This window comes from Myotis daubentonii, chromosome 8, assembly GCF_963259705.1.
Source record: "Myotis daubentonii chromosome 8, mMyoDau2.1, whole genome shotgun sequence".
NCBI lineage: Eukaryota > Metazoa > Chordata > Mammalia > Chiroptera > Vespertilionidae > Myotis > Myotis daubentonii.
Genome location: NC_081847.1, coordinates 34,808,393 through 34,828,553, shown reverse-complemented (window position 1 = coordinate 34,828,553; position 20,161 = coordinate 34,808,393). Strand labels below are relative to the sequence as shown.

Genomic DNA, 20,161 nt, shown 5'->3' with positions numbered 1-20,161 from the left:
GGTGTGGCTCGCATTCTGTGTCCATTGGACAGCCCTGCTCTGAGTTGGCACCTGTTTAAGGAATGAGTCACAAAAGCTCAGGCAGGAAGGCGGGTGCTGTGAGTAGAGGTGCTGGTGTCCCTGAGCTGGTGGCTTTCGGTGAGAGTGGAGCCTTTGGAACCGCAGGGATGGGTGGGGTGCACAGGAGGGACAGCCAGGCGGGCAGTCAGGACCCGGAGGCCAGATGGTGGGGGCAGGCGCCCAGTGTGACCCCCTCACCCTCGAAGCTGGGATCCCAGTGGCACTGCCTCACCCAGCCTCTGAGTGTCTCCACCCCACCGCCATTGAACCCGGGGCCCTCCCCCTTCTTTCCGGGAGGAAGAGCAGGGTAGCCAGCCAGGAGCCGAGCACTCCCGGGGAGCTATGCATCATGTAAACACGGCCTAGGCCACTGGCCTTTGTCAGAGCAGGCGGAGGCCAGCCCGGCGAGGTGCACACCCCAAATTCAGAGCAAAGTCTGCCCCAGACTGCAGCCCAAAGCCACACTGGCTGAGGGAGGAGAAAGGGGGCGGCTCTTCAGACATCCAGCCCGGCTCCTCTGGTGTTCACACCTCCCTGGCCCAGGCACGGTGGGGCTGCTGGCTCCAGCACGCTGCACTCCCCCACCCTTCTCCTTTGTGTGTGAATTATTGATGTCCCTGTTCTCCCCTGCCCGGCGGCTGCTGCCGCCGCCGCTGCCATGGAGCCATGAAGGAGGGAGCCGGTGTCTCCAGCAGCTGCGCCTCTGCCCACCGAAGGCAGCCTGCACCAGGCCGGCTGGGCTGGCATGGCCATATGCCCGTGGTCCCGGGGATGGCGGACCAGCCCACCTTGGGAGCCAGTGTGGGTCTCACACTGGGAGAGGGTGCCACTGGCTGTGGCCCTGGAGCCTGGTGTGGCGATTGGCGGCTCGCACAGAGCTGGGCTTGTGCAGGCTGCAGGGCGCCCAGCCCACATAAGGGCATTGTTTGCCGAGGTAAAAGGGGTTTTTGTCTTCTTCTGGAGATGGGACAGAGGGAGAAACAATTTCCCCCATTCATCACTAATTCCCCCATTTGAATAGCAGCACATTGCCCCACGTTAAATAGATGGGCACAGCAGGCCTTCCCTGCCCGTAGGCATTCCGGGCGCAGGTGGGGGGCTCTGCGTCCTGCCCAAATCAGAGCCAGGAAGGCCCCGTTTTGTGGACATGTCCAGAAGGGGTGCGGTCCCCAGCCGCTCCCCTGCAACCCCCCAGTCGCCCTTCCCTCTACGGCTCGAGGTTGGGGCAGTCTTGTCCTGCTGGCATTGTTCTGGGCTCTAGCAGGCTGGCCTCAGGGGGGTGCCTATGCTGGAGGGACCTCCTAGCACAGCAGCACAGGTGGGAACAAGAGGGTCACCCCCAGCTCCAGGTCTGGGCGTGTTTAACCAGAACACGCGCCTGTCCAAAGAGCCCTGAGGCTGGAGGCCTGCACCCCTAGAAGGCCCAACTCCTACACCCCCTGTTCCAGGTCCTCAGTGCCGTGGGGCCAGCTGGGTTCTTTCACAGGGTCATAAAGTGTCAGAGCCCAATAGGGCGGCTGCAGCAACTTCCTGGACTGCAGATAAGAGTTGCCAAGGAGGCGGGCTGTGCCCAAGGTCAGGAGGCAGCGAGGCCCGGCACTGCCCCTGCCTGGGCTGCCGCAGCTCATGCAGCAGGGGTTTGGGGGTGTATCTGTGTCTTCCTTCAAGCACATGTTTTTGGAGGGGTTGAGAAGAGGAAAGGGTTAGGAATGGGTCAGAAACCTGGCTTGCCCAGCCTGCGATACTGACGTTTCTCTGTCCCTCCTGTCCCTCTCTGTGCCGGGTGCTGCGCTAGGTGCCGGGGGCGGTCCTGAAGCCAGCCCCTCCCGCAGGTACCAGCCACCTCAGGACCACGCTGGGGGACAGGCCTGGGCAGTGGTGGGCCACGTAAGGAGAGAGCCGACTTGGGCTCCAGTCCTTTGTCCGGGGGTGGGGGGGCGGGGGGCAGTATGAATTACTCAGACCAAACCAGACACATGTGACACAACCTCCCTTTAACTAGCACCAGCCCTAAGGAAATTACTGGCTTCCATAAGTGTGTGGGCCTCCCTGCCAGGGGCGTTCAGCTCCAAGTGGGGGAGCACTTCTTCCCAGTCACCCCAGGACAAGCCCCAGGACTGACTTTCCTGGGTTGAAACTGGCCTGTCGCTAATCACCATGGTGGGCCGTGCTGAGTGGCCAGGCCTGGGGCACCTGCTTCCTCCGGAAGACTAGGGATCCCTCCCCAGATAGAGCAGTGATGGCGAACCTGTGACACGCGTGTCAGAGGTGACACGCGAACTCATTTTTTTGGTTGATTTTTCTTTGTTAAATGGCATTTAAATATATAAAGTAAATATCAAAAATATAAGTCTTTGTTTTACTATGGTTGCAAATATCAAAAAATTTCTATATGTGACACGGCACCAGAGTTAAGTTAGGGTTTTTAAAATGCTGACACGCCGAGCTCAAAAGGTTCGCCATCACTGAGAGAGGGATGTGGTTTCTGGAGAGTCCTGTCAACCTCGGGTCTGACCATAGAGACAACACGTGAGAAATGTTCTAGGAAAAATAGGTAGAGGGGTCAGACTGGGCAGGAGGCTGGGCAAGGAGGTCTCACTAGAAGGCGATGTTTAAGCAAGGCTCTGAAGGAGAAGGAATGTGAGAGAGAGAGAGAGAGAGAGAGAGAGCGAGAGAGAGCGCGCGCGAGCGCAGCCAGTGCTGGAGTTGAAGGGATGGATCGAAGCCCCATCTCCTTCAGAGCCCGTATGTTTGATCTCTGGCTTAGTAGAGCGTGAATCCCCAGGACAGTGGCCACCCCTATCTTTTCACCACTGTGTCCCCAGTGTCTCTCATGGGCCTGACACCCAATAGGAGTCCCAGAAAGGAAGCGAATGGGGCAGAAGCGGCATCTTCCAGGTGCTGTCCTCGCCCTCCTCCCCTCACTGTGCCTCCTCAGATTTGGCACCGGCTCCTAGGGATCCCAAGAAGCCCACGCTGCAGTCTGGGAAAGATGTGTGTGGAGGCAGTAGGTCTGTTTTGAATTGAGAAAGTGGGGTATAGGGAATCAACTTTTTTTAGTGCCTACTGTCTATACCAGGTATTGTACTAGTATATACCCTACAAAGACATGACACCATTTGGAAAGGAAACTGAGGCTCAGAGAGGTAGCACCGTGTCCATCCCCCTCCACCAGCCCCTCCGCTTTCTGCTTGGAACCCAGCTGGCAACAAGAGGACCCGAGTTGTGGGCAGCCCTGAGCAGGCGCTGCTGGGCAGGCTGCACAGGCAGAGGCCAGCACGCCGGTCCAGGGTGCTTAAGCGGCGTGATCGGAGGGCACCTGCTCTGGGGACTCTTGTCCCTCCGACGTGGGCTCTGTGTGTAGCTGGCTTGCTCTGCCGCCAGGTGCCGGGTGGAGGTGGGAGAGGCTTGGCCTTTGGGTAAACGGGGTGGGAGGAAATGGAGATTATGAACTGGGACCTACTGGCCTGCTCAAGGTTTCTTTGTTTTGGGGGGATTTTTTTGTGGTGAAATATATAAAACATAATTTTCCCCTTTGAACTTTTTAAGCATGCAATTGAACAGCATTACGTACATGGACATGTTGTGCAACCAGCACCATTTCAAAACTACAGCGGATCTTTGAATAACATCTGTCATTTTGTTCAATATCGTTTTGTTACGTGATAGGAAAAAATCAAGTCTGGTCAGTGCCACTGCCTGCATGGATTTGCTCCGGTCACTCATGACCCCGAACTGGAATAAGCGGGTTGGAAAATAATCGTCTTGTTTTTATTAATCTTTCTTAAATGTATGTACAGCTCACATTTATTTCAGTGTTTAATATTAGAAGTCTTTTGGGTCTTTATTTAGAAATTTGGTAATATTTTTTTTTTACCAGAAATATGCCATAGGAACGTAATGCTTGTTTATATCAATTAGCCTGTGGTAAAATCAGTTTTCTTATACATTGTTGTGCTTAAAGCCTCAGTTTCCAAGAACCTATAGATGAATGTAGAGTTAGTATCACTTTGAACAGAAACTCTGTATCCATAAGCAATAACTCCCATCCCCCCTTCTCCCAGCCCTGGTAACCCCTAATATATATCTTTTGTCTCTATGAATATGCCTATTTTAGGTATTGTATACAAGTGGACTCATTCAGTATTTGTCTTGTTGTGTCTGGCTTATTTTACTGAACATAATGTTTTCAAAGTTCATCCATACTGTAGCGTGTGTCAAAATTTCATTCCTTTTTTATGATTAAATTATGTTCCATTGCACAGAGAGACCACATTTTGTTTATCCATTTATCTGTCAGTTTTTCAAAACGTAAACATTGTATGTCGTTCGCGAATATTTTAAATCTGCATCTATACTGTTGCAGGTTTCCAGTTTCTTCTATAAGCTCGGAATGCTCGGCCACAGGAGGTCTGGGCTCCAGGCGCTCACTTTGCTTCCCAAACTGGGGTGGCATCTGAGTAGTGGGGGGGGGGGCGTGCCACCACCTGTGGTTCCTTGGCTGGACAGCCCAGGTGCACAGCCGTGGGAGGAGGACACTGGCAGCTCAAGAGTCTGGGCCACCACCTGGGCTTCTGAGCTGGGAGTGCCTGCCCGTGTGTCCTCCCAGCCCATGAGTCTCCTGCTCACTCAAGCCTGGGGAAGCACAGGACGGGGGGGGGGGGGGGGGGGCGCACCCCCGGAGAAACCTGGTCGGGATGTTGCCTCTGGGGTGTGGCAGTGCAGAGGAGAAGGGGTGGCTGGCCTCATCCCCATGCTGAGTGCAGTGACCGCTCACCGAGGGCCAGATGTGGTACCTGTGGACCCTTCTAGCTACATCCTCCTTCAAGAGGAGGAAGATGCTACCTCCAGGGTCAAACAAGTGGCTTGTTGGGGTGGTGCCAGGGTGTGGAGGGGCGGGAGCTCAGTGGACCGGCCCCTGTGAGTGTCCATCCTTGCCTGGCGGAGGATTCGGACCCTCGGGTGTGGGGGCCTCTCCAGCCACGGGCCCTGCCCTGGTGGGGGGAGGGCAGCTCCCAGGACTAATCCTGGGCCATGTGAGCACCTCCTTCCTAGGAATAGAGGGAGAAGGAGGGTGGCTTTGAGCCAGGCCTGAAGGCTGACTGACATTTACTGAGCTGGAAGCAACATGGCAGGCAGGCAGCAGTGCCCAAAGCAAAGGTCTGGAAATGTAGGTCCAGTGGTGGCCAGTAGAGTGGGACCTGGGCTGGGGAGAGACTGCAGGGGCCATGGGACCGAGAACACACTGGGCAGGCTGTGGGGAGCAGGGAGGTTATTGAACAGGGCAGTGATGATGAGGCCAGTGCTGGGAAACAGTGGGGTGGGGCCGTATGATAGAGGCGAGCTGGGGTGCTGAAGAGGGAGGGCAGTGAAGGAGATGGGTGGGTGGGTGGGTGTGGTCTGGAGGTCGGAGGGTGCTCCGTGGTTGGGTGACTCACATCTGCCCCCAGGAGGGCCTGCACCTTGGTTGTAGTCCCTACTTTGTTTCCCAGCAGGGCCAGGGCCAGCATGCAGTAGATGCTCAGTAAACACTGCTGGTCTGGATGGGTGCTGGAGATAACTACCAGAAGAAAGCCAGGCCCATCTGTGATGCAGGAGAGGGGATGGGCGGCGAGGTCTCAGGGTAGCAGGACCCAAGGCCTGGGGGCTATGGCGTGTGGCTGAGGGAGGGGGTAGCAGTGGGGCAGCTTTGCGCAGACTGGAGCTGCCCCGTAGGAGGATGGAGGGAGCGGTGGCTGCACAGAGGAGGCCAGGCAGCCCGGCCCAGGGACCTGCGGCAGCTGAGCGGGAGGAGTGCCACTGGGCCTAGGCCTGTCCCATCCCCCTCTGCCCAAGGACCCGCCTGCTTGACTGGCAGTCCGGCCCCGCCCCCTGGCAGCAGGGAGGCCAGTGATTGGTTGAGGCTCTAGAGCCACTCAGTCGCCATGGGGACGCTCTGGAGGCGCTGGTGCGCCCAGCACTGAAGACTAAATCTTCATAATCTGCCGGCTGGAAGGGTGGGGGTGGGGTCCTGCGCTGCGCGACCCTGGCCTTAGAGAAGGGGTGGCCTGGGATGCGGTCAGGGTTCCCTGTGGCCGCCCCCCCACCCCCCCCCCGCCCCGTTCTGGGTGCGGGTGCAGAGTCGCACGGGCACCACCGAGAACCACATGGTACTCACCTGACACTGACCTGGGAGTTCGAGTTAGTACCACCGGCCTCTGCTGTCTCAGCAGATCAGCAGGAGGCTGGGCTGGGCGTGGGAGAGGGGCCTGGAGTCTATCTGAAAACGTCTAGCCCACCAGTTCAAGTGTGTCCTCCGGGATGGGCAATTCTGTCTCTCCGCAGCAGGGGGCGCCCTCGACAGAGCTTTGTTGGGCTGTCACCTCATGAAAGCTGGGATGGCCCTCTGAGGTGCAGGGCATGCAGACCCTGTACCCTGCAGCGCTGTCTCCGTGTCCAAGGTCACTGCACCATGGACAGAGGGCAGATCTGGGGGCCCCTGTGTCTGTGTGCCTAGGCGGCCAGGATTGCGCTGGGCCTGCTTGCAGGAGGGAGCTGGGAGGTTACAATGGAAGGAAAAATTCAAGGGCCTGCTGTAAGGAGGAGGTCCTGTGGGGAAAGGGTGTGAAGGGGCAAGGTTGTGGTGAGCTGGGGAAAGGTGGGGGGCACTGGCCAGACCCCAAGCAGCCTCTGGGGTGACCAAGGACCTCTGGTAGGCAGCAGACCAGTCAGACCTGAGGTCATAGCCACTCACTCCCAAGCCCTTGAAGCTGGGCCTCCCATGAGCCTGGATGTGGTGTTTAAAGTTCATGGCAGAGGGAGCCTGCCCCCACCTCTGGCCAGGTTAGCCTCTTGGAATATCTAAAGGGACAGCAGGGCTCACTTCCTGCCCAGGGATGCTTGGCACAGGGCAAGTCCTCCCTGTGACTGTTGTGCCCATGGTACCCTGGGAGAAAAGGGTCTTAAGGGATAGTAGGTACTGGGGTGGAGCCTCACACCCAGGCCTCTTGTTTCAGACGACTCCTCCTCCGAGAGTGGCAGCGGCAATGGCTCCTCCACCTTGAACCCATCCACTTCGAGCAGCACGCAGGGCGACCCTGCCTTCCCCGAGATGAATGGCAACGGCGCTGTGGCCCCCATGGACTTCACGGCCGCAGCTGAGGACCAACCCATCAACCTGTGTGATAAGCTCCCGCCAGGCACGTCCCTCGGCACGCCCTCGTACCCCTCGGACAGCTGCGGCACAGATGGACTGCGGAGCCGTGTCAAGTATGGGGTGAAGACCACCCCTGAGGTGTGTGGGGCTGTGGGCCCGCCTGAGCCTGGACACCCCAGGGTGTGCCAGGCTAAAGTGAAATTGTCTGTGCCCAGAGTTGATGCTGAGTCAGGGTGGTGGCCAGGGTGCCTTTCTGAGGCGGCTCTGGTATGGGGGGGGCCACACTGTGACCCCCAGCAAGGCCATTTCTCTGAGCCTGCGTCCCCGTCTCAGAGGAGTGGTGGGTGATGGGTCCCCTTCCACCCACAAGACAGAGTCTGCTTTGGATAACAGCACAAGTGCCACCTCCAGCAGAGTCCCAAGGCCTCACGTTTCCGGCTACTCTGCAGGCCCCTCCCCGGTGTCGCAGACGGTACGGGAAAGGGGAGAGGTCTCTGTGTGTGGCCAAGGGGTGTAGAGGTGGGAAGCTCAATAGGCCAGGCTGCAGGGTGGGCAGGGCAGGTGCTCCCGCCATCTGGTACTCCCCCCGTACTTTTTTAAAAATTGATTTCAAAGAGGGAGGGAGAGAAACACCCTGTATGCCCCTAGTGGGGACTGAGCCCACAACCCGGGTATGTGCCCCAAGTGGGAATCGAACCGACACTCAACCACTGAGCCACACCAGTTGGGTTTCTTTTTTTCTTTTCTTTTTTTAAGATTTTTTATTTTTAGAGAGGAAGGGAGAGAGACATCAATGTGAGAGTGAGACATTGATCTGCTGCCTCTTGCACAACCCCTACCGGGGATTGAGCCCACAACCCGGGTATGTGCCCTGACTAGGAATTGAACTGGCCACCCTTAACAACACCCAACCAACCGAGCCACACCTGCCAGGATACTGCCCCACTCGTGCTGTGTCTGACCTCTTTGACTGGGACTACGGGAAAGGCATAGCTGCTGTCCCCGGTGAGCAAAGAGCTGGAGAGGGAGAGTTTGTCCCCAAGCCTCAGGCCACAGGTATGAGCCCAGGAAGTAAGATGACAGCATGAGTGCCACCAACAGCTCATATCTTCAGTTTCCTGCCTCCTCTGACTCTGCCAGAGGATTGGCTAAGGAGCAGTTTGGGACGTGACTTGTACAAGTCTTGACTCAATTGCAAGTCTGGCATGAGCCAGTGGCAGGCCAGAGGACCTGGGTGTTGCTGTCCCCTTTCAAGTCTAATGGATCAAGAGATGGGCACAAGGCCAGTGGTTCCGGGAGGCCAAACCTGTGGGATTGGTCACAGGAGGCCTGGTGGTGTCCATTTTCTTCATTTGTCAACAAGAGCTGTGACCCCTGCCAGACCACCCTGCGGCTACATCGCGGGGTCTGACCTGTAGCTGTTTGTTTCCTGGGCCCAACGACCTGCTAGGTGCCCACCTCCTGGAGGGCAGGGACAGCGCTAGTCAGGATCCCAGTAAGTGAAGTCAGGACTCGCCAGAGATGCAAACTTCCTGAAAGGCAACGACAGTGTCCTCAGGTGGGCCCTGAGCTGCAGAGGGTGACACGGTGGGAAGCTGGGAGGAGAGGGGAGTGCGTTCCCGACGGGGGTGGTGCTGTATTCCGGTGAACGCCCCTCCCGTGTGCGATACCTGGTTGCCTTCCCCCTTTTATCCTCTCAGCGAGGCTTTCGGTGTCTTCCTCGCGGAAAAGGGTGGGGGTGGGGGGGTGGCAGACAGGAGGACCCCTGCCGGGAGCTCTGGGAATACACTTTGCCTAATGGACCTGTCGCCTTGGCTGGTTCCCTCTCCCAGCCCATCTGTTCCTCCTCCCCAGCAGACAGCACACGGCTTCTTTTGTGACAGCTCGGTTATCACCTCAGGGTTGCAGCCCCTTGGGGGTTGGGGAGAAAACCCCAAAGCAGAACAGATCTGGCACAGCCAGAAGAGGCTGGCTGTTGGTGGGAACCCTCTCTGTGTCTACCTTTCCCTCACACGACGTGGCCGGTCATGGTGTGGCCTCTTGCTGAGTAAACCACTAACACCCTCCACCCAGTGCCCCCGGAGGCCAGGCCTTGCGTGAACTATTGTAGGCAGTCCTCCCTGCAGCCGCCAGGAGGGGGCAGTGTGGCTTGCTCAGGACCTTGCAGCTTTGGCTCATGAGGCAGGGGGTGTGTTGGTACCCAGTTCCTAAGCTCACCGAGGCCTGTTGGGGACCATGGAGGGCCTGCCTGACTGCCCTCTCCTCTCTCAGTCCCCCCCCTACAGCTCAGGGAGCTACGATTCCATCAAGACCGAGGTCAGTGGCTGCCCCGAGGACCTGACTGTGGGCCGAGCTCCCACAGCAGATGACGACGACGACGACCACGATGACCACGAGGACAATGACAAGATGAACGACTCCGAGGGCATGGACCCTGAGCGCCTCAAGGCCTTCAACGTGAGCACCGGGTCGGTCCGGCGGGCGGGGCCGCAGCCAGGGCCAGCCCTCCCCACCGCCTGTCTCTCCCACAGATGTTTGTGCGTCTCTTTGTGGACGAGAACCTGGACCGCATGGTGCCCATCTCCAAGCAGCCCAAGGAGAAGATCCAGGCCATCATCGAATCCTGCAGCCGGCAGTTCCCCGAGTTCCAAGAGCGGGCCCGCAAGCGCATTCGCACGTACCTCAAGTCCTGCCGGCGCATGAAGAAGAACGGCATGGAGATGGTGAGCCCTCCCAGCCCAGCGCCCCCTCACCTCCAGCTAGCCTCCGGGATGGCTGGGCGTCCCCTTGGCCAGACACTTTACCCATCATCCTCCCAATGTCCCAGGAGCCGCACCATGATCCCTGTTTCACAGCGTGGGGAGCTGAGGTCCCTAAGAGGCCCCGCTCCATAGAGAACGGCCCTGAAGCCTGACCCCGGCCCTCCACCAACACCTCTAGGGCAGGGCCTCTGTGTGGGCCCAACACTGCCCTGTTCCCATTCTGCCTGCAGACCAGACCCACACCTCCCCACCTGACCTCGGCCATGGCCGAGAACATCCTGGCAGCTGCCTGTGAGAGCGAGACGAGAAAAGCAGCCAAAAGGATGCGCCTGGAGATCTACCAGTCCTCGCAGGTACTGCTCGCTGCCGCCACTGTCAGGGGGTTGCTTCTGGGCGGGCGGACATCAGTCATTCCACAGACATTGGGGCCCCCAGTGCAGAGGGACCAGGCGGACCTACCAAGAAGGCAGCAGTGATGGAGTGGGACGGGGAGAGCTTGGGCACCCAGGCCCTGCAGACCCAGGAGGGCATCTGGGCTTCATCCCGAGGGCCCTGTGTGAGGCGACCAGGGATGGAAACAGTCCTGCAGGACACAGCACTGTGTCTCAGAAACTCTTCATCCACCTCGTCCGGCTTGCTGCCCCTCTGGTTCCTCAGTACAGTGGGGCCTTGACTTACGAGTTTAATTCGTTCCGTGACGGAGCTCGTAACTCAAATTACTCCTTTGTCAAATCAAAAAGTGAACGAGTGAGACACGTGATGCTGGGCTGATGTTGTGGCGTTCACTGTGACGTTCGCTGCGCCAACTAGCGGTGGGGTATCTGAAGCTGGCTCGTAACCCGAATGTTAGCTTGCAACTCAAAAAAATCAGCCGAGAAACGGCTCGTATCTCGAAAAACTCGTTAGTCGGGACACTCGTAAGTCAAGGCCCCACTGTCTCTCCCTCCCCCTGCAGGACGAGCCCATAGCCCTGGACAAGCAGCACTCCCGGGACTCTGCAGCCATCACCCACTCCACCTACTCACTGCCAGCCTCCTCCTACTCCCAGGACCCCGTGTATGTCAACGGCGGCCTCAACTACAGTTACCGCGGTTACGGGGCCTTGGGCAGCAACCTGCAGCCCCCTGCCTCCCTGCAAACAGGAAATCACAGTAATGGTGAGTGAAGGAGGCTACGGCCTCGAGAAGGGGGAAAAGTAACTCGTTACTTCATGGCTCAGGGACCCTTCCCATCTCATCATCTTAGCCAGTCCCTCGAGAGGAAAGCAAGGAAAACGTCAACTGATTCAAACAAAAGCCCTCCCTCTCCCCTCCCCTCTCCAAGGAGGTGTGCTTTGTTCACTGCACTGTGGGCCTCTCTGCCCCGCCCCCCTCATGGCCCTGTGAGCTGAGCACTGCGGTCCATCCAGCCAAGGCCCTGCTCTTTATCGAGTGGAATCCCCTCCACACCTCCATTTTACCTCCCTGACCAAGGCTCAGTGAGACGGTGGAGCAGGACTCGGTGCAGGCCTGGCCCCATTCACTTGTAGCCTCAGCTCCCGACCTTACTTGTGAGGTGAAGGTCTTTACCCTCCGATGCAGGGCCCAGGCCTGGCCCCATCAGGTCCCCCGGGGCCGTGAGTCCCTAGGTGCTCCCCTATAACTCTTCCCGGGCCACTCTGGGGCCGCCTAGCCCTAGACCAGTGTTGGAGAAATATCCTTGAAAAGGCAGGAACCTCCCCATGGAGGTAGGTGCTCCTGAGTGGGACCTGGAGCGGAGAACTCGGGCCCATGCCCACTGAGGCCAGGTGGGGGTGTGGCGGGGAGATAGCAGGTCCCGCTGGGGGAGAACAGCCTGGGGTGATCTCTGTACTGATAGGTTTTAAGCAAAGGAGGCTGTAAGTTGTACTCTGTCTGCCCCTGTGATATCTGAACAGGAGGGCAGAAGCAGTATGCGTTGGGGGGTGGGGGGGAGGGGGGCGGGCGCCGGGCTGGGGATGGCACCAAGTTGCTGCCTGAGGAATAGTTGGAGGAAGGTGCCAACCACAGACCAGGGAACCCTCGATCTAGGTCTTGGCCAAAGAAGCCTGAGAATTCCTCTCAAACTCTTGGCTGCAGAAGGGCCCAGGGTGTTCTTAGTCAGTGATGGCGGGAACTGGCCCCTGCCGATCGCAGAGAGCCAGGCACCCTGCACTCACCTTGACCCCCCCAGGAAGTATGTGCAGGTTCCTGGAAGATTCCTGCCTGGGCTTAACTCCTCATCCCTTCCTAATGCCTCTTAACCTAAAAATAAGAGGCTGCCCGGCCCTAATCCCTGAGCCTGAGGGGTGGAAGCTGTCCAGGTGGGCCGCTTTCCTTCCAGAAGAAGGGCCAGCTGACAGGTCCCAGGACGGGGAGGCTAGAACCCCTCGTCCCTCCCAGGCAGCAGGCGATGGTGATGAGCCTCCACCTGGCACCACGAGGCATGGTCTGTCTCAGGGCTGCAGCTGTCGGGGCTGCTCCTGCTCGTAAGAGCACTGGCCTGCTGACTCCCTGCCCTGCTCTCACCCGCAGGGGCCTCCCTGAGCCTCAGCCTCCTGTCTGTGAGCACCCTGGTTCCGTGGAGGCGGCTGGCCAGATCACTGAGACAGAGATCTGCTCATTTACCTCCTTGCCAGTGGGCACTGGGCTTGAGTCAGTTGGAAAGCAACCAGCAACAGCATGGCTGTAGGGCTCCCAGTCCCACTGCCTCCCAGTGCAGCCTCTAAATGGTTGCTCAGGCAGTTGGGCCGCTGGGTTGGGCAGCCATACAAGTGGCTCAGAGCACCTTACTTTGCTTATTAGGTTGTCATCTGGAGATGCAAATCAGCTTAAACAGACGTGGGCTCTGCCTGCTCGCCTGGCAACCTGAGCGTCCTCCTGTAACCAGAGCCCGAGAGCAGATAGCTCCGATCAGATGGGCCGCAGGAAATGGACTTTCTCCTCTCTGGGCTGTAGCTAAAGCCCAGGAGAGATGAAGGACAGCCCTGAACATGGGTGAAGAGGACAAGACTTGGGGATGGAGGGAGGAAGGAGGAAGCCCCGGGCCAGCTCACCACCTGTGCAGGCGGTTCCAGCCTCCCTCTGCCATCCCCAGGCATTGTCTGGAGGGACTGGGAGCTGCCCCAGAGGGGACCAAACAACCCCTGTCACTCTGAGTCCAGCCCCTGCCGCGTCCAGGAGACCCCAGAGGCACCCCTGCTCCCACCTGGCCTCTCATTTAGCCGCCAACAGGGGAGTTGGCCGCTTGCTTGGCTGCTGTTTCCAGCAAGTCACAACCCCACTCCTTCCTGGTTTCATTTTAACAGACTTAACTGTTCCCTTGACTCACAATTTCAAGGATATTCCTAGCAAGTCAGTTCCTAGGGCCCATGTTCTCAAGGGAGAAAATAACCTCATGTGACACACTGTCCCATCTTAGACTCCAACTTCCTTCCCCATTTGGAGTCTGCACCAGCTCCTGTTAGCAGCAGTCTAGTTTCCATCATTTCTCCCAAGATGTTACTTCTGGTCTAGACGTCCCCAATACAAGAGCTTGTCCATCTCTCTTTATAGCAGCATAAAAGCTGCCGCTGTAAATGCAATAACGAGTGAAACCAATAACGTGAACCTACGGGGTGGGGTGGGGGGTGGTGATCGAGAGCCTCACACACCGTGGAGATGACCTCTGCACAGGGCGGTGGGGAGGGAACGGGGCGCTGGCCTAGTTGGGTCAGAGAAGCCTCCATAAGGAAGCCCCAGCTTCCAGATCCTCAGTTCTTGGATCTTTTCTTACCTAACACCTCAAAAGAATGCTTTTCCAATCCCAGGAGTGTCCGTGTCTCCCGAGAGCCCATTCAGAAAGCCTGGCACCTGTCTGAAAGCTCTTTCCCAGGGGCCTGTGCAGGTTGCGTGGTTCACAGGCCAGGCTCAGCCCCCAGCTGCCTCCTTATACTGCAGACAGAGAACCGAGGCTCAGGAAAGCTACTGTACAGCCTTAGAGTGGAAGGGCAGGCCGAGCCCAGGCTTGCCTGCTTTAAAGCCAGTGGCCCACCCTGTAGAGCTGCTTGGAAAAGGTGGAGAGGAAACAGGGCCAGTGGGCCCCCCAACATACACCCCGAGTATATTTCAGAAGATGTCACACTCCCTCTTTCCTGCAAAGAGGAGGTGATTTCTCCAGAAAGCACTTCTGGGTCCTATCCTGACCATTCTAACCCTCACACATCCATCCCACACTCTCTCCTGTCCGGCAGCATTAACCTTCCCCTTACTCCGGCACAAAAGACCTCCTCAAAGTAAGGGAGATTCAAGGTCCCTGCTTCCTCTGGAGACAGGCTAACAGCCCCGCCCTCTCCTGTGGGCCGCCCTCCTGGCCTGGGCCCACCTCTTTCCCACGGCCAAGCAGGGCAGCTGGCCTCGACTGCTTCTCTCCACTGGACAGAAGTCCCTTCCTGACCTGTGCACGTGTACACGCACACGCACAGGTGTTTGTCGTCCTGGTCTCCTATGGCTCCTCTCTGGCTCTGGACTGCACACTTGTCCCTCTCAGGGATCAGGCCCCTGCTTACCTGCAGCCTCTGACCCCCACCTCTGTTGACAGCCGCACCATTGGGGGAGGATCGCATACATACCTCACGCCCACCAGACACGCCAGCAGCCTTTCTTCTCGGGTAGCATCAGTTCCTGCCGAAGCTCTGCTCACCGCTTTGGGGAGACAGAGCCAGGCTGTGTACCTGCTGGGGGAGCACCATCCACCTGGCGGTCCTCAGAAAGCAGCAGAGGTGCGGTCAGTGCCAGAGAGCCTGTTCCCCGCCTGACGCCACAGCCCGTGCCTTGTCACGTGCACGCTGAGTGCAGAACCACGTGCACACGTGATCTTGGTGAAACCTCTCAACCGCCAGGCCTCGGCTTCCTCCACCTGTCCCGTGGCGAGGACACGTTTCCTCCCTTGCAGGATCACCCTGAGGGTGAACAGAGAACCCCATGTCTCGTCTGCTGGTCCCAGGCCCATTCTAGGCACTAGAGGTACAACTATCAAGATAGACAAAGGCCTCAGGCCCCCAAGTGCCTGGTCCACAGCAGGCCCCCAGGACAACGAAAAGGATGGCAGCACCTCCCAGGTGCCCTGCAAGGTGTCCACTCCTTCTCACCCTCCCTCTCCCTCCCCACAGGGCCCACGGACCTCAGCATGAAAGGCGGGGCCTCCACCACCTCCACCACGCCCACCCCCACGCCCTCCAGCAACAGCACCAGCAGGACCATGCCCACCGCCCAGCTCAGCCCTACGGAGATCAGCGCTGTGCGGCAGCTCATCGCCGGCTACCGGGAGTCTGCCGCCTTCCTGCTGCGCTCGGCGGACGAACTGGAAAACCTCATTTTACAGCAGAACTGACCCAGCGGCACCTGGAGTGCGCTACCCTCGGGAATGAGGCTGTCCCGCCCGACCCAGCTTCCTGCCTCACCAGTTGGTACATTTTGTTTTTTGCAAGAGGTGGGATCCGAGAGCTGTTTCTAGCCACACTCCAAGCACCTGAGACTTTGGGCACAAGGACACTTTTTTTTTGGAATCTCACCACACAGGTGCTCTGACCTGCTTGGAAGAGGCCAATGGGGCAGCTTTGGAAGGGCTGGGCTCCCCTGACAGGGCGCTGGGGCCACAGCTCTAGTTAGATCATCTTCGTGGACCCTGATGTTAGAATCCCACTCCCAGATAATTACCTTTCAAGTCTTAGGTGAGCAGAATTGCATATTTATTGAGAAAAACAAAGTGGACCCTTTCTTCCTCTCCCCTTAGTAATTTATTTTTTTGAAAATGGATTCTTTTGTGTTTGTACAGATTGCCAGTCTCTGTCTGTCTGATCAGAAGGATGTCTCCCTGTGCCCTAACATTCCATATCACTACACTGGCGCGGGCGGGGCCGCAGGGCGGGGCGGCGGCGGGGCAGGCGCCAGGGGCTGTCCCTCTGAGTGCCCAGCACCACCAAGCAGGAGGACCTCACCCACACCCACTGCAAAGCAAAGACAAACACACGCCCCCTCCCCCCATTTCACGGAAGCCCCAGCCATGGCCACCTGTCTTCTACCTCACACTCCAGCGGGGGCTTTTTCCAGGATGTGCCCCGAGCCTGCTCTGAATGGCCGCCTCCCAACTCCCCTACACGGGGTGCGTGCCTGGGGTGTAAGCCCGGCCCTCCTGGCTGCACGACAGGATGGAGACTGGGAGACGGAGGCCGGTCAGCAGAGTCCCGGCCCTCACCCTGCCCAGGGAGTTAACACTCCCTGCACAGACCCAGGCCCTCAGGCCCTTGCTGGGAAGACCCTGTTTCCTCAGGGTGAGCCTCTAGGTGTCAGGCAGCCACTGGCCAGGAGAGGTAGCTGGGCACCCCTGCACTGGCTTGGCTCCCGTCCCCGGCCCCCGTGGTGGAAATTAAGGGACCATCATCCACCGGAGTAGCCAATTGGGTTCTAAGACCAGCCCTTCTGGAGGGACCAGTCCTGGAAGAAACCTCTCATCCCTGGAGTGTGAAAGGGGCAACAAGGAAAGGCTGGCCTGTTTCCCTCCTCCCGATAGGCACTTCCTCTTGCTCAGTGCAATACCTACCAGTGCTGCTAAACCAGGGATTCGCCCAGACCTCAGCAGGCCCCCGGGCCTCTCCATGCGACACTCCGTAGCCATGACCGCAGCCTCCGCTGCCGCCCCTGCCCAGAGCTGGCAGAAGCCCTCTGTTGCCTTTCCTCCCTCAGAGCAAAGAGGCCCCAGGGAGCCAGGGCTGAGTGGACCCTGGGACGGCCACTGAGAGCCACCTGACCCCAGAGTAGGTATCCCTTCTCAAACCAGCTTCTCCGCAGCCAGCTGCCTCCTGGCACTGTGGCAGACCCCCCTCAGGAGGGGCGGGGAGGGCACTCCAGTGTGGGTGTCCCACCCTGTGCTGACTCCCAGCCCCTAGAGGCTGGGGTGGTCTTTTCTCTCTGAAGTGGCCTCCAACACCCCATCCCACCACACCACCTCTGCCTTGCATCTGACCCATCCCCAGGCCTCTGGTCGGGGCCAGGACACCCGAGACTCCCCCTTAGCACAGCACAAACTCCAGTGCCCACGGCCTCTCCCTCACCCAGCCATCCGCACAGCCATCCTCCACCTGCTCAGTACACTCCCTGACGTTTTAATTTGTGTAAATATTTATTTTTGTGTGTGAACAATATTACAAAGTAATCAGTAGGTCTTCTGCAAAATGTTACCCCAGGCAATTTGTGAAATCTTAATGTTAAAAACTGGCAGAGACAATCGCCGCCTTAGAAGTCTTGGTATCAATTGCTTAACATGTCATTTCTCCTCCCAGAGGCAGTACCCAAGCCAGGCATGAACGGTTTGCTTTTCTTAACAGCCAGGAGTGAGGAGGACTGGGGAAGGGGCTCCTGCGCCACCACACACGGGATCAGACCTAAAGATCACATAAGCTACAGTTTGAAGTCGCGTTTTCTGTTTAGGCTGCCCTAACTGATCACCTTCAGCCGACCTAATGCTGCGGTAAGAGTGGAAGTTCCGTGTGTTAAAGAGAAAGGAAAGGGACGCCAGTGGCACTGGTCCCGGGGTCTCCCAGTGGCTCCCCCAGGGCGGGTCTGAGGTGGGGTCCTTCCCACTGAAGTTGCGCCAGAAGCCCTGGAGGTGGCAGCATCTGGAGCGAGTCACTGTGAAACAGGATCCCATTAGCTAGTTCAGTCAGGGAACTTGTTCGGTTTGGCTTTTGTTTTAAAAGATGCAGCTTCAACCCAGTCCCTCTCCTGACTTGGAGAGAACCTGAGAGCTGGTTCTGCTGAACCTCGCTCCCACTGTACCCCTCCCCCAGTCACCCCAGGGACAGCCCTGCCCCAGAACCATTTAAAATCTTTGTGGAGGGGAGGCCTTGGTACAAATTAGTCATCTGGGATCCAAAGTTGAAAAGATAATGTGAGTAGAACACACCAATTCCAGAGTCTTTGCAGGGGCCTGATCCTGAGAGGAGAGAAGGGCAGAATCCAGAGAATGGGGATTGGTCTTAGACCAGAAAGAGCGTGGCGCACCTGAAACTCATTTACCCTCACCACTCGGACGGACGGACAGTGCACATCCGAGGACAGCAATGGGGGGGCGGGAAGCGGGGATCAGGCAGGGGGCTCAGAGGGTTTTAGAGGATTTCAAACAGGTGGAACCCAGCCATCCCTATTCCCAAGGGCCACTTACGACTCCAGGGGTGGTTACAGGATTAACTACCAGTTCATTTTCAAAATGCTGCTTTGAACTCAGAGGGTTGATACATTTAATTTGTAATTTTTTGTAAAACTTTTTACAAGATAGTAAAGTATTTCACCAGAATACCAGTTTCAATCCGTCCATGGTCTGATTTTTATATAATTTAGTGGTGCTTTAGAAACTTTGTTTTTGTTGTTTCTGGGCTAAACAGCTCAATCCTTTTTCGCCTGTATCTACCTAAGACCAATGTGAACCTTTGTATTTTTGCTCCTAATTTTGGACTCAGTGAAAGTGTACTGTTTACATGTACAGATGCCCCCATCCCTGTGTGTTCTGCGAGACTCGCTCTTGAGGAGGAAGGTGCACCTCACTAAGCTCATCTGCTTAGCAAAGCCACAAACAAAAACCTCTCACTTTTTACCTGTTTCCACCTAAAAACAAAAACAAAAAACCTACAACACACAGAACTTGGATTTACTGAAAAACACTTCTCTAAGCTCAGAAAAATCTCTGTGCAAGCAGATGGCCCGCGTGCGTCTGTATGTGGTCCATTTAGAAGCAGGGTCGGGACAGAGACCTCCCACGCCATTGGTGCGTGACTGCACGGGCAGGTGAGCAGTGAAGCAGGACTTGGCTGCAAAGTGGTGAGTGGAGATAGTTCTCCCAGCAGCCTGGGGTGGGCAGGCTGTCCTCAGTCCTCTGGCATCACTCAGACAGGTTCTGGGAGAGCGCGAGTTCCCTACCTGGGCAAGACTTTAAGAGTCTCCAGTGCAGATGGGATGAGCATGTCTTCAAGGTTCCCCTGGAGGCATCACCTCTGGCGAGGGGCAGAGGGCTCCAGACGATAAGCATATGGCACTTAAGGCAAACAGTGGATGGCACCAACTTTTAAAGGTGACTCTTTATTACTTAATCAGTGGCTTCACCTCTAAATTATATTTTTACAGATATGCACCTATGCAACTTAACGTGGCTCTTCTAAGCAGGTGAGAACTTCCTCTTCAATGCTCTATAAAAATTCTTTGTGTTCTGTATAGTGAGTTTTTCCAGTAAATGTGGCTCAATATTTTAATTCTTAGACTGTGTCTTCTCTATGTGATGCAACTAAATTCTGTTTTGTTTGTGGAATGACTAGCACAGGCCAACTCCCTCTCCCCTCACTTAACAAAAGACCAATGAGCTGTTAATCGAGCTGTTTCTCCATGGTATTACTTGCTAAATGCACTGATTTCATAAGTATGTGGAATCCTTTTTCTTTTGAATCTGTATATCATATATAAGACTGAATCTACTTAATAAACACTGAATAACAAACTGAATGTGTTCTTTCCACGTGTCCTCTCAACAGCCACACTGCCAGCTAGACCTCTTCCAAACCTAGCTGGGCACTGAAACACCTTTCCACTAGTAGACTCCACTTTTGCCGGGCCCGGCAGCGAGCACACGGAAGGTCCCTGGGAAATGTGTCATGTCCTTCGGCACCTAGCCCGCTAGAAAGGGACGGAAATGCATCTTCCCTGGTGCTCGCCAAGCACCTGTGGGCACCATGTTGAAACCTCACCGTGACCTTCCCAGAGAGGTGCCCTTGCCTCCACTTGCAGATGAGTCAGCAGGGGTGCACTGGGGGCCTACCTCACCTAAATTCAGCCAGTGGCCAAGCCAAGTCTTAACTGTTTGCCTGTAAACCGTGCCCATTCCACACCCCAGTATGCAGCTCTTCAACCATCAGAAACCAAAGCTAGGGAAACAGGAAATGCCATCCCTGGTCCTGAACCTTCACTACTTGACATTCTACTCGACCCCAAACCCCAGATCCTGCTTTGAAGGGAAAAGGCTGCTTTTTCCAAAGACGTTTACTTGTACACTTACTTTTTTCATCCTATACATTATCATTTAGGTTAAACTTTAAAGGAAATCGTATAGGAATATGGGTAGGAACAAAACTGGTTGTCATGAGTTTAAAAACAAATTTGACCAAGTTAACTGCATAAACATGTTT

At 56.7% G+C, this 20,161-nt stretch overlaps 1 protein-coding gene across 5 annotated transcripts in view; it reads left to right on the top strand.

Annotated features, from left to right (window-relative positions):
• NOL4L (nucleolar protein 4 like) overlaps nucleotides 1-19,481 on the top strand; it is a 125,322-nt gene extending 105,841 nt beyond the window's left edge. For 4 of the 5 annotated variants that reach the window (XM_059705855.1, XM_059705857.1, XM_059705859.1 and 1 more), the window contains 6 exons: nucleotides 7,056-7,333; nucleotides 9,467-9,652; nucleotides 9,727-9,918; nucleotides 10,188-10,310; nucleotides 10,913-11,114; nucleotides 15,104-19,481. In XM_059705855.1, the coding sequence (XP_059561838.1) occupies nucleotides 7,056-7,333; nucleotides 9,467-9,652; nucleotides 9,727-9,918; nucleotides 10,188-10,310; nucleotides 10,913-11,114; nucleotides 15,104-15,324 (1,202 nt within the window). In that variant the 3' untranslated portion in view covers nucleotides 15,325-19,481. Of the gene's footprint in view, nucleotides 1-7,055; nucleotides 7,334-9,466; nucleotides 9,653-9,726; nucleotides 9,919-10,187; nucleotides 10,311-10,912; nucleotides 11,115-12,758; nucleotides 13,568-15,103 lie in introns of those variants that run through there. The other variant, XM_059705856.1, reaches the window with a different exon arrangement.
• The last annotated feature ends 680 nt before the right edge of the window (nucleotides 19,482-20,161 follow it).